The sequence below is a fragment of the Leucopleurus acutus genome (assembly GCF_964270905.1).
Source record: "Leucopleurus acutus genome assembly, chromosome: 1".
NCBI lineage: Eukaryota > Metazoa > Chordata > Mammalia > Artiodactyla > Delphinidae > Leucopleurus > Leucopleurus acutus.
Genome location: NC_139142.1, coordinates 200,059,536 through 200,073,459, shown reverse-complemented (window position 1 = coordinate 200,073,459; position 13,924 = coordinate 200,059,536). Strand labels below are relative to the sequence as shown.

General features: G+C 41.7%; 1 protein-coding gene across 4 annotated transcripts in view; it reads left to right on the top strand.

The window, feature by feature from the left end:
• Positions 1 to 13,924, top strand: part of NSUN6 (NOP2/Sun RNA methyltransferase 6) — a 74,254-nt gene extending 60,330 nt beyond the window's left edge. For 3 of the 4 annotated variants that reach the window (XM_082832906.1, XM_082832909.1, XM_082832908.1), the window contains 3 exons: positions 1,247 to 1,395; positions 11,823 to 11,948; positions 13,579 to 13,924. In XM_082832906.1, coding sequence (XP_082689032.1) covers positions 1,247 to 1,395; positions 11,823 to 11,948; positions 13,579 to 13,791 — 488 coding nt within the window. In that variant the 3' untranslated portion in view covers positions 13,792 to 13,924. Of the gene's footprint in view, positions 1 to 1,246; positions 1,396 to 11,822; positions 11,983 to 13,578 lie in introns of all 4 variants that reach the window. The other variant, XM_082832907.1, reaches the window with a different exon arrangement.

Here is a 13,924-nt window from a genome sequence, read left to right as displayed (position 1 = left end):
AATTAAATGGAAAGTAACTAGAAGCAGGTATAGATGAACATTTATTTGACTTCATAATGGGGAAGATTTTAAAGCATGAAAGCAAAGCTAGAACTCAAGAAAAAAGATAAATTTAATACTCAACATTTATGTATGTAAAAAAAAACATGTGGCAGATGGCAAATAGTGGGAAATATTTGTAAAATAGTTAAGAAAGATGAGATAACTATTTTTGATGTACAAAGAGCTCTTCTAATCAATACAAAAAAGACAAGTCTCAGTAGAAAACCAGCAAAGACGATGTGACCATCTAAACAAAAAAATACAAATGGTCAATAACATAATTATCAACTTTGATGAGGATTTTGGGGAAAGTACACTCATGACACTGGAAGTGTAAATTGCATATACTCTTTCTACAGGATTTTATCAGTATGTATTTAAAACCCTTAAAAATAATTGCTTACTTTGGAAAGATATTTCTTTGGAGGCAGGCGATGAGAAAGCAAGGATGGTTGTGGATGGAGATGAGTTAAATTGATAAGAGCTTGTGTCTCACAGTTTTGCAGTCAGAAAAGCAGGTTTTCTTGGGGTGAGACCCAGAACGCTGCTGTGGGCACCGTAGGAAATCAGCTAGCTTTGCATGAAAGCAGTCTGCAGTAATATCTTGCCTACAGTTAGATACCATAAATATATGAGCAGACCCGCTTGGTTTCATGATTTTCTCCAGTAACCCTAAGTAGATGAGAAGCTGGAGTGGAGAAAGTTATGTAAGCAAATGCAGAGGGAAACCTGTGGAAGATTGGATTCGGGGCCGTGCAGACTCATTCTAGAGCATAGCCTTGCTGATGGCCACAGAAGCAAGGAAGCCGAGGAACCGTAGAACCAGTGTGTTTGCCTAGAAACTAAAAGGTAGTCTCTTTTTCTGGGGCTGTCTGCAGTAAGATTTACTAAGAAAAATACCAGCTCTCAGATGACTGGCGTTAATTTCATGCCCCAGCCCTGATGAAGTGTGGCTTCTGGCATTGGGATGCCGGCCTTGTTTGATGAGGCCTTGGCTTGTGCTCTGTCAGTCAATCCTGTAATAATCACATCTTTAACCTCTTTTACCTGTAAGTCAGTTAGCTTAGCCAGCTGCCTGACGGAATTGTTATGCATTACTTTCTGTTCTAGATGATGATGTTAAATTCCGATAATTGCATCTGTTTCAGGAGTTTTCTGTCCTAATAGGGCAGAGAGCAAATAGTGTTTATAATTGTCTTTATAGGAGAACCTCCATTCTTACCGGAATCTTTTGACCGAATTCTTCTGGATGCTCCCTGCAGTGGACTGGGACAGAGACCAAACATGGCTTGTACTTGGACTTTGAAGGAAGTGACATCATATCAGCCATTACAGCGAAAACTCTTCACTGTGGTATGTGATAATTTTTTGCTGTGGAAGAAAGGTGACCTTTACTAGTTTGATCTTTTAAAGACTGAGAGCAGTATTCATAGCAGCATTATTCACAGTAACCAAAATGTGGAAAAAACCCAGGTATCCATCAACAGATGAAGGGATAAGTAAAATGTGGCATGTACATACAATGGAATATTACCCAGCCTTAAAAAGGAATGAAATTCTCATATACGCTACAACATGGATGAATTTTGAACACATTATGCTAAGTTATATAAGCCAGACACAAAAGGACCCAATGGTGTGTGATTCTGTTTATATGAGTATCAAGAATAGGCAAACTCATGGAGACGGAAAGTAGAAAGGAGGCTGCCAGAGGCTGGAGGGACAGGAGAGCGAATGGGGAGTTCCTGTTTCATAGGATGATGAAGAAGTTCGGGAGATGGGATAATGGTGATGGTTGTAAACAGTGTGAGTGTACTTAATGCCATTGAATTGTACACTTAAAAATGGTTAAAATGGTAAATTTTATATACACTGTACCACACACACGGAACACCTGGTTTTCCTTTATGTTGACTCACTCTTTCATCTCAGGCAATAACAGAATTTCTTCTCTGAGACATTTAAGGAATTTCAAACATTCTGCTCTGTCTTAAAAATAGAGCATTGTTGGGACTTCCCTGGCAGTCCAGTGGTTAGGACTCTGCGCTTCCACTGCAGGGGACCCGGGTTCGATCCCTGGTCGGGGAGCTAAGATCCTGCACGCTGCACGGCGTGGCCAAAAATAAAGGGGGGGTTGTTAACATAGTTGCTAATTGATGTAAAACATTTGGGTATAAAATAAATTACCTTTTTATAGGGTTCTTGGATCATCTTAGTGAATTAAAAGTGGGAACTCCAATAGAGGCAAACACATTCATAAGATTGGGAAGTGACAGCATCCAGTGTCAGATATAGAAGGACAGTAAAAATGTAGCAAATCTAACTGGTCTACAGTATGTTTCAGAAGAAGCCCAGATAGAACATGTGAGAATTTCTGTCAGTCTTGCCAACATGATTCCATAGGATGTAGACAGCATTTTATCAGAGATGATCCCACCATTTCCTCTCAGTTCTCTAATTATAAATACACAAGCTACAGCAACAGTGGGTATGCTCTGATGATTCCATCTCTGAAGCTGTCTTTCAGTACATTTCTTTTCAGCACTCCTGGTGTCTCCTTTCCTACACAAAAGTGGCACTAAGAGTGGATTGTTTAAACTTTTATTGTATATGGTCTTCAGAGAACACATCCTGGAAGTTAAAACAGCAAGCAGCAAAAAAAAGCGGCTTTGCTTCTAGCTGCAGCCCAGTTTGATGTGAGGGTAAAATTAGGACCTGTTTTAAGAGACATGGCTTTTTGTTCTTTTTAGCTCATAGCGAAAAGACATTTTAAGAGGCTACTTGGGAGGAGATGTGTTGGTCTCAGTGACAAGGAGCATCTGACCGTGTGCAAGAGAGAGTGTAGGATCCAGTGGGTGTGCCACTGGGGAGGGTAGGGGTTGAGACTGTGGACCCAGTGCCTCCACATACGTTACTCTAGGTACCTGGGTTTCCATAGGGGAGAAGTGGGTAGGGTAACTCCCCCTGATGGGGTACCGTTCTCATGGCGGTTATAAGATTTGTTGAGAAAAGCTGTGTAATGTGCTTAGAACAGCAGCTGGCACTCAGTGGCAAAGTTTAAATTTTGATCCGTGTACTAGGATTAAGAAAGCATAGTATATGCTTTTTTTTTTTTAAGATTTTTATTAACTTTTTTTTAAAATCTGGGGATTTGAAAAGAGAAACTTTTGTTATTTGGGACAAGTTCATTTTCATATTACACCTTATTTCCTGGACAAATACTCATTGGGCACCTCCTATATGTAATACACAACTCTAGGTGCTGATGACATGCTAGTCAACCCCTGACCTTTTACATGGGGTTTCTGTTCTAACTGGGGAGGAAAATAAACAGCTGGTTGAGTTAGAGATTTCTTGTATTCCAAGGCAGTGCCCAATGAAGCAAACTTTAGAGAGGAAGGGGGATGAGAGCGCCTGATTGGAACAGTTGAAAATTGTACATGGGCTGGGCAGGGAGGGCGCTGCTGAGACGCTGATATAGAAACAAAGATAAGAGGATGGTGAGGAGGGAGCGAGCACTGCAGGGAAGGAGCAGAGCTTTCTGGGCTGGTGCAGAGGTCCTGAGGTAGGTGTGTGCCGTGCACCTTCCAGAGCAGCAGGGGCAGGTGGCGCTCAAGCAGGGCAAGCCAGGCACATGAGAAGGGAAGGCTGCGAGGGGCCTGCTGTACAAAGGGCCTCGAAGGCCACTCGAGGACGTGGGCTTTGACTCCAAGGGATGACGGGAACATTGGAAGGGCTTTTTTGTTCTGTTTTGTTTTTTAGCTGTGCCATGTGGCTTGTGGGATCTCAGTTCCCTGGCCAGGGATTGAACCTGGGCCGCGGCAGTGAAAGCCTGGGATCCTAACCACTAGGCCACCAGGGAACTCACCATGGAAGGGTTTTGAGCTGAGAAGAGACAGTTCTAAAAGCACCGATCTGGCTGCTGTGTTGAGAATAGATGGTAGGAGGGCAGGGAATGAAGCAGGTAGGAAACTGTTTGAATAATCCAGGCGAAAAATCATGAAACTTGGAGCAGAATGATAGCAGTGGAAGTTGGTGAGAAGTAGCCAATCTCTGGATATATTTTGAAGGTAGAGCCGATGGCATTTGCTTGATGACTGGGGAATGTGAGAACAAGAGGCATAAAGGATAATCTGAGGTTGGGGCCTGCGCCCCGGGGAGGACGGGAATCCGGCTCCAGGAGGGTTCAGAGGAAGAAGGTAGGAGTTTAGTTTGGGACGTGTCACGTCTGAGGGTAAAAATATTGAGAATGCAGTTGAACATATGGGTACAGAATTCAGAAAGGAGTCTCACCTAAAAATGTAAATTGGTGAGTTTTCAGTATAAAAATGGTATCTAAAGCCGTGAAACTGAATGAGCATATTTGGGAAAGTCTTGGTCCAGATGGACTAAAACAGCTACAAGATAACGAAATGCATCTGGCCTGGAACACTCTAATTAAAGAGAGAGTCCTGGTCATACAGACCATCACTTATTTATCCCAGACACTTGAAAAAGGTATCATGTATGTGTATTTTTTTTCTTTATACACCTTTATTTTGTACACATTTATAAATGTTGTGTGTTACAACAAGCCTGACTTACTCTTCCCATTTAAAAAATAAACCATAAATAATATAAAGGAATCATGGTCTTTTTCCCCTTTATAAATCCTACCCATGAGTCTTTTTGTTTTTAATAAATTGTTTTGGAGTATAGTTGATTTACAATGTTGTGTTAGTTTCAGGTATACAGCAAAGTGATTCAGTTATACATATATCCATTCTTTTTCAGACTTTTTTCTTATATAGGTTATAACAATGCTGAATAGAGTTCCCTGTGCTATACAGTAGGTCCTCGTTGGTTATCTATTTTATACATAGTAGTGTATGTGTGTTAATCCCAAACTCCTAGTTTATCTGTCCCCCATACTGTTACCCCTTTGATAATCATAACTTTGTTTTCTATGTCTGTGCGTCTATTTCCGTTTTGTAAATAAGTTCATTTGTATCATTTTTTTTAGCTTCCACATATAAGTGATACTATGTGCTATTTGTCTTTCTCTATCTGACTTGACTTCACTTAGTATGATAGTCTCTAGGTCCATCCATGTTGCTGCAAATGGCATTATTTAATTCTTCTTTTATGGCCAAGTAATATTCCATTGTACACATATACCACATCTTCTTTATGCATTCCTCTGTTGATGGACATTTAGGTGGCTTCCATGTCTTGGCTATTGTAAATGGTGCTGCTGTGAACACTGGAGTGCGTGTATTTTTTTTTAATTTTTATTTTATATTGGAGTATAGTTGATTTACAATGTTGTGTTAGTTGCAAGTGTGCAGCAAAGTGATTCATTTATACATATACATGTATCCATTCTTCTTCAGATTCTTTTCCCATGTATAGGTTATTACAGAATATTGAGTAGAGTTCCCTGTGCTGTACAGTAGGTCCTTGTTGATTATCTATTTATATATATGGTAGTGTATGTATGTTAATTCCAAACTCCTAATTTATCCCTCCCTGCCACCTTTCCCCTTTGGTAACCATAAGTTTGTTTTCTATGTCTGTGAGTCTGTTTCTGTTTTGTAAATAAGTTCATTTGTATCATTTTTTTAGATTCCACATATAAGTGGTATCATATGATTTTTGTCTTTGGCTTATTTCACTTAGTATGATAATCTCTGGGTCCATCCATGTTGCTGCAAATGGCATTATTTCATTCTTTTTTATGGCTGAGTAATATTCCATTGTATATATGCACCACATCTTCTTTATCCATTCATCTGTTGATAGACATTTAGGTTTTTTTCATGTCCTGGCTATTGTAAATAGTGCTGCAGTGAACATTGGGGTGCATCTGTCTTTTCTAATTATGGTTTTCTCCAGATATATGCCCAGGAGTTGGATTGCTGGATCATATGGCAACTCTAGTTTTAGATTTTTAAGGAACCTCCATACTGTTCTCCATAGTGGCTGTATCAATTTACATTCCCACCAAGAGTGCAAGAGGGTTCCCTCTTCTCCACACTCTCTCCAGCATTTATTGTTTATAGGCTTTTTGATGATGGCCATTCTGCCTGGTGTGAGGTGGTACCTCACTGTAGTTTTGATTTACATTTCTCTGATAATTAGTGAAGTTGAGCATCTTTTCACATGCTTTTTGGCCATCTGTATGTCTTCTTTGGAGAAGTGTCTGTTTAGATCTTCTGCCCATTTTTTGATTGAGTTGTTTTGTGTTTTTTTTTTGTTTTGTTTTGTTTTTTGTTTTTTTTTTTGTTTTTTTTGTTTTGTGTTTTTGACAGAGCTGCATGAGCTGTTTGTATATTTTGGAGATTAATTCCCTGTCGGTCACTTTGTTTGCAAATATTTTCTCCCACTTTGTGGGTCGTCTTTTCTATTTGTTGATGGTTTCCTTTGCTGTGCAAAAGCTTTGAAGTTTAAATAGGTCCCATTTGTTTATTTTTGTTTTTATTTTCATTACTGTAGGAGGTGGGTCCACAGATATTGCTGTGATTTATATCAAACAGTGTTCTGCCTTTGTTTTCCTCTAAGAGTTTTATAGTGTCTGGCCTTACATTTAGGTCTTTGATCCATTTTGAGTTTATTTTTGTGTATGGTGTTAGAGAATGTTCTAATTTCGTTCTTTTACATGTAGCTGTCCAGTTTTCCCAGCACCACTATTGAAGAGACTGTGTTTTCTCCATAGTATATTCTTGCCTTCTTTGTCATAGATTAATTTTCCATAGGTGTGGGGTTTATTTCTGGGCTTTCTGTCCTCTTCCATTGATCTATGAGTCTGTTTTCGTGCCAGTACCATACTGTTTTGATGACTGTAGCTTTGTATTGTGTTCTGAAGTCTGGGTGTCTGATTGATTCCTCCAGCTCCATTTTTCTTTCTCAAGATTTCTTCTGCTATTCAGGGTCATTTGTGTCTCCATACAAATTTTGGTGTCAGGGTGATGGTGGCCTCATAGAATGAATTTGGAATGAGTTTCAAATTTGGGATGAATGAGTTTCTTCCTCTGCAGTTTTTTGGAAGAGTTTCAGAACGATAGGTGTTAACTCTCCTGTAAACGTTTGATAAGGTTCACCAGTGAAGCCATCTGATCCTGGACTTTTGTTTGTTGGAAGATTTTTAATCACAGTTTTAATTTCAGTACTTGTGATTGATCTGTTCATATTTTCTATTTCTTCCTGGTTCAGTCTTGGGAAATTGTACCTTTCTAAGAACTTGTCCATTTCTTCTAGGTTGTCCATTTTATTGGCATATATGTGTTCATAGTAGTCTCTTATGACTCTTTGTATTTCTGTGGTGTCCATTGTAACTTTTCCTTTTATTAACTTGAGCCCTCTCCCTCTTTTTCTTTTTTTTTTTCGGTACGCGGGCCTCTCACTGCTCTGGCCTCTCCCGTTGCAGAGCACAGGCTCCGGACGCACAGGCTCAGTGGCCATGGCTCACGGGCCCAGCCACTCCGCGGCATGTGGGATCTTCCCAGACCGGGGCACGAACCCGTGTCCCCTGCATCGGCAGGCAGACTCTCAGCCACTGTGCCACCAGGGAAGCCCCTCCCTCTTTTTCTTGATGAGTCTGGCTAAAGGGTTATCAATTTTATCTTTTCCAAGAACCAGCTTTTAGTTTCATTGATCTTTTCCATTGTTTTCTTCATCTCTGTTTCATTTATTTCTGCTCTGATCTTTATGGTTTCTTTCCTTCTGCTAATTTTGGGTTTTGTTTGTTCTTTCTCTAGTTGCTTTAGGTGTAAAGTTAGTTGTTTATTTGAGATGTTGCTTGTTTCCTGAGGTAAGATTGTATTGCTGTAAACTTCCCTCTTAAAACTGCTTTTGCTGCATCCCATAGGTTATGGATCATTGTGTTTTCATTGTCATTTGTCTCCAGATAGCTTTTGATTTCCTCTTTGATTTCTTCTGTGACTCATTGATGTTTTAGTAACATATTGTTTAGCTTCCCTGTGTTCGTGTTTCTTACAGTTTTTTCCCTGTAATTGATTTCTAATCTCATAGTGTTGTTGTCGGAAAACATGCTTGATATGATTTCAACTTTCTTAAATTTACTGAGGCTTGATTTGTGGCCCAAGATATGATCTATCCTGGAGAATGTTCCATGTGCACTTGAGAAGAAAGTGTATTCTGCTGCTTTTGGATAGAATGTTCTATATATATGTGAATTAAGTTCATCTGGTCTGATGTGTCATTTAAGGCCTGTGTTTATTGATTTTCTTTCTGGATGATCTGTCTGTTGATGAATGTGGGGTGTTAAAGTCCCCACTATTATTGTGTTACTGTCAATTTCTCCTTTTATGGCTGTTAGCATTTGCCTTATATATTGAGTTGCTCCTATGTTGGATGCATATATATTTACAGTTGTTATATCTTCTTCTTGGACTGATCCCTTGATCATTATGTAGTGTCCTTCTTTGTCTCTTGTAACAGTCTTTATTTTAAAGTCTATTTTGTCTGTTATGACAAAAGTAGCAAAAAGTATTGCTACTCCAGCTTTCTTTTGATTTCCCTTTACATGGAATACCTTTTTCCATCCTCTCACTTTCAGTCTGTATATGTCCTTAGATCTGAGGTGGTTCTCTTGTAGACAGCATATATATCAGTTTTGTTTTTGTATCCATTCAGCCAGTCTGTGTCTTTTGGTTGGAGTATTTAATCCATTTACATTTAAGGTAATTATCGATAATGTGTTCTTATTGCCATTTTTGTTAATTGTTTTGGATTTGTTTTTGTAGGTCTTTTTTCTTCCCTTCCTCTTTTGTTCTCTTGTGATTTGATGGCTATCTTTCGTGTTGTGTTTGGATTGCTTTTTCTTTTTTGTGTGTGTCTATTGTAGATTTTTGGTTTGTGGTTCCTGTGAGGTTCTGATACAGCAGTTTATATATATACAAGGTTGTTTTAAGTTGCTGGTCTCTTAATTTCCAGTACATTTCCAATATCCTGCATTTCTACTCTCCTCTTCTCATATCAGATTTGTGTGTGGATGATTTCCTACCGTTACTTTAAGTTTGCCTTTGCCAGTGAGCTTTTCCATTTGTACTTTTCTTATTTCTACTTGTAGCCTTTTCTTTTCTGTCTAGAGAATTTCCTTTAGCATTTGTTGTAAAGCTGGTCTGGTGGTGCTGAATTCTCTTAGCCTTTGCTTGTCTCTGAAGCTTTTGATTTCTCCATCAAATCTGAATGTTGTATCTGAATGAGGGCATTGCTGGGTAAAGTATTCTTGTAGTAGGTTTTTCCCTTTCATCACTTTAAATATATTGTGCCTCTCCCTTCTGACTTGCAGAGTTTCTGCTGAAAAATCTGCTGATAACCTTATGGGGATTCCTTTTTATGTTATTTGTTCCTTTTAATATTTTTACTTTGTCTTTAATTTTTGTCAGTTTGATTAATGTGTGTCTTGGCATGTTCCTCCTTGGGTTAATCTTGTATGGGACTCTCAGCGCTTCCTGGACTTGAGTGAGTGTTTCCTTTCGCACGTCAGGGAAGTTTTTGGCTATAATCTCTTCAAATATTTTCTCAGGCCCTTTCCCTCTCTCTTCTCCTTCTCAGACCCCTATAATGTGAACGTTGGTTCATTTAATGTTGTCCCAGAGGTCTCTGAAATTGTCCTAATTTCCTTTCATTCTTTTTTCTTTATTCTGTTCTGTGGCAGTGATTTCTACCACTGTCTTCCAGCTCACTTATTTGTTCTTCTGCCTCATTTTTTCTGTTATTGATTCCTTCTAGTGTATTTTTCATTGCAGTTATTGTATTGTTCATCTCTGTTTGTCCTTTAAATCTTCTAGCTCTTTGTTAAACATTTCTTCTTGTCTTCTTGGTCTGTGCCTCCGTTCTTTTTCCGAGACCTTGGATCATCTCTACTATTGTTACTGTAAATTCTTTCTCAGGTAGATTGCCTGTCTCCACTTCACTTAGTTTTTCTTTTTGGTTCTTATCTTGTTCCTTCTTCTGGAACATATTTCTCTGCTATCTCATTTTGTCTGACTGTATGTGTTTGTGTCTCTGTTTCTCAGGCTGCAGGACTGTGGCTCCTCTCGCTCCTGGTGTCTGCCCCCTGGTGGATGAGGTTGGTCCTGGGGCTTGTGCAGGCTTCCTGGGGGGAGGTGAGGTGCCTGCCCACTGGTGGGTGCAGCTGGGTCTCGTCCCTCTGGTGGGCAGGTTCATGTCAAGTGGTGTGTTTAGATGTGGCTGTGAGCTCAGTATGGCTTTAGGCAGCCTGTTTGCTGATGGTTGGGGCTGTGTTCCTGTCCCACTGGTTGTATGGTCTGAGGTGTTCTAGCACTGGAGCCTATAGGTTGTTGGGTAGGCCTCGGTCTTGGTGCCAAAATGGCGACCTCCTGGAGAACTCAGGCCAATCAGTATTCCCTCGGACCTCTGCCACCAGTGACCTTGCTCCCATAGTGAGCCACAGTCAACCCATGCCTCCCCAGGAGACCCTCCAAAACCCACAGGTAGGTCTAGCCCAGGTGTCTACGGAGTCACTGCTTTGCGCTGGGTCCCAGTGCATGTGAAATCTTGTGTGCACCTTCCAAGACTGGAGTCTTTGTTTCCCCTCGTCCTCTGGAGGTCCTGCACTTAAGCCCTGCTGGTCTTCAAAGCCAGATACTCTGGAGGTTCCTCCTCTTGTGCCAGACCCTCAGGCTGGGGAGCCTGACCAGGGGCCCAGAACTTTAACTCTTGTGGGAGAACCTTGCGCTGTAATTATTTTCCATTTTGTGGGTTGCCCACCCGGCGGATATGGGATTTGCTTATATTGTGAAAGTGTCCCTCCTACTGTCTTGTGGCTGCTTCTTTGTCTGTGGATATATTGTAGCAAACTGTCTTTTTTGGTAGGCTCTGATCTGTTTTTGTTGGTGGTGGTCCAGCATTTCGGTGTGATGTTGGTGTTTCTGTGAGAGGAGGTGAGGTCAGGTCCCTCTCCTCCGCCATCTCGTCCGGAATCAAGGGCTGCTTTTAGTCTGGATGCTTGCTGCCTCTCTCCTCAGTGTGTGCTGGCCGTTATCCACTTGATACGGGCTGTGCAGGTGCGGTGGCCTGTGCGTGCTCCCGGTATGGCTGGGGCAGCCGTTGGCACCCTCTCCCATGTCTCCCAGTGGTGGCAGCGGCCCGCGTGCTCCCGGGGATAGCGGGGGTGGCGACGGGGGCCCGCTCGTGGGTCTCTTAGTGGTGGTAGTGGCCTGTGCCTGCCTCTGGAGCCCGTGACGGCGGTGTCGGCTCGTGCCCGCCCCCAGTGCTTGTGTAGGCTGTGTCCTGCTGCCTTGGAGCGTGTGTAGGGAAAGACGCCCCTGTGGTTTTCCCACCCCTCCCCCCAACAGTGGTGCCTTGCCGTCTCTCATGGGCCCAGGCTTCTTCTGAGTGCAGCCTCAGCTGCCATTCTCCAGCCTCTTCAAGGTGTCTTCACACAGCCAACCCTGGTCCTTTCCCGGGACTGTCTCTGAAGCCCAAGCTTCAGCACCCAGCGCCCCACCTCCCCATACTGGCAGTTGCAGGAAACTTTCCTTCTGCACAGCTCCCTCTCAGGGCCGCAGGTCCAGTCCTGATTCCTTTCTCTCTCTCTCTTTTTTTTCTTTTTTCTTTTGTCCTGGCTGGTTATGTGGAGGTTTTCTGGCCCTCTAGAAGTCTGAGGTCTTCTGCATCTTCATGCAGTAGATGTTCTGTGAGAATCGTTTCACTTATAGATGTATTTCATGTATATATTTGTTTATATACATTATATTTAAAATGTTCACTTGCTCTTGCGATACTCATCATCTGATCACACCTGTCTTTAGGCAGCGGAGCTGCTGAAGCCGGGGGGCGTGCTGGTGTATAGCACGTGCACTGTCACCCTAGCAGAGAATGAAGAACAGGTCGCCTGGGCCCTCGAGACATTTCCTCACCTTCAGCTTCAGCGCCAGGTGAGGGCCATTGCCGTTGTCTCTGGGTGATCCGGTAAGTCGTGGAAACTTAAGCATGTTGATGAACACAGAGAGTGATGTGAAGAGACGCGGTGCACAAGGTTTCTCTAATGAGAGCTGTTCCAGACCGCCCTTAGAGGATTTTCACATCCTGACCCAGTGTTTCCAGGCCTTCACTGTCTGCGGTTGTGTTAAAATGCCACAGAGCTCAGGGGTTTTCTGTCACATGTTTATTTGACTTGTGGCTCTTGTTCGTGTTACTCAGAATTTTGTTTCTAAAACCCTTCCTCCACCCCTCGGTCCTATAACTTTTCTGATAGGGCAAATGTTGAGCAGTTTTCTAATATCACACCAAAGCCCGAAGAGGCTTTAACAACTGGGATATCAGAAGACTAGCCAAGGGGGGAAATGGTTCAGGATTATTGCTTCCTTCTGGATCCTTATATAAGATAGGGGACATTTCAAAAGGTGTCTTGTACTTTATTTTACCTAGCAGTGTCTTTCCGTTCTGGTTTTTATTAAAACTATATTTATGACTAGATTTTTTAGCCCATGATGTTTGAGATTAGGTTTAAATCTGTGGTAATGCTCACATTCATTCAGATAAACTGAACATCTAATGTCAGTTGTTCCAGTACAGAATTCTAATAAGTAATTGGAATATACAGACAGAAGGCAATCTAGAGATGGTTTCTAGACTCAGAAATTAAGATAAGTGCATTGTAGATGAAAAGAAGACTTGAGAATTCACTTGAATTTGATGTGTGTGTGTATACATATACACTCAGTATCTACCTAAAAGAGATGGAACTCCCACCCCACACATGGGTTAATAAACAACAGGTTTTCAGATATAAACCTAAGAACATATATCTTCAGTAACACAAGCATTTGTGAAATGGTGACTTAAGTTAGGCTTATGCATCTTTTGTAGTAGTGGTTTGCACAGATCACTCAGTTCCTTATGATTCTGTATTCCTCTAAACTAATCGAGGCAGCCTTAGTTTTCTCGTCTCTTTTAATATTCTAGTACATTTAAAAACAACAACAAAAAAAGAGAACTTTTATCATCCAATAGGTGTGGGCCAGAGAGAGGCATCTTCAGATGCCCAAGAAACTCCTGTCAGTTTTGGGGAGTCTGACAAATAAAGCTGGGTTTTCATCTCCTGCTGTAACTGATAATAATGTTCCACTTGCTAAGTGCCCACTCTGTGCCCGATACCACCCTACTTATTTAAGCCTCAGATCAGAGTATTTCACCTGTTTCATAGATGAGGAAGCAGGTAAGGTAAGTTACTTTCCTAAAGTCGCACAGCTAAGCTGTGGCAGAGCTGTGATGTGAATCCACATGCTTCTAAGTGTGGAGCCCAGGTCTCCTGCATGTCGTGGGCCTTGATAAGCATAAGGGCCATCCTAGGGACTCAGTCGTCAAGTGGCTGCATGTTACCACCCTCCCACTTTACTACCCGGAAAAGCAGCATGTCCATTTCACAAAAATAAAAGGTATTTACTCATTTTTCTGTTTCTGGAATTGGTGGTAGTTACAGCTCAGTTTGTCCTTTTACGTAAATGGTACACAGGCAAACTTCCCAACGCGAGGATGTTTGTGTTCATTTGTCTCCCCGAGCAGGACCCACAGGTTGGAGGAGAAGGGATGCTGGGAGCTGGCCTGTCATCTGAGCAACTGAAACGGCTGCAGCGATTCGATCCCTGTGTGGTGCCGTCACAGGACAGTGACACTGGTTCTCTCAGAGACGCCAGGATAGAAGACACGAGTTGGCTCGCAAATAAGGATTGTATAGGCTTTTTCATTGCAAAATTTGTAAAATGCAAAGGCACGTAGGAGAAGGGTCCTTAGAAATCAAAGTTCCAAACATTTTCCATTTTTTTTAAACCAAAAACTGTTGTCAGGCCACGTGATTGATGCCGTGGTTGCTGAGGAAACAGAAAAGGCTGCCGGCTGTTCCACCAAGAAT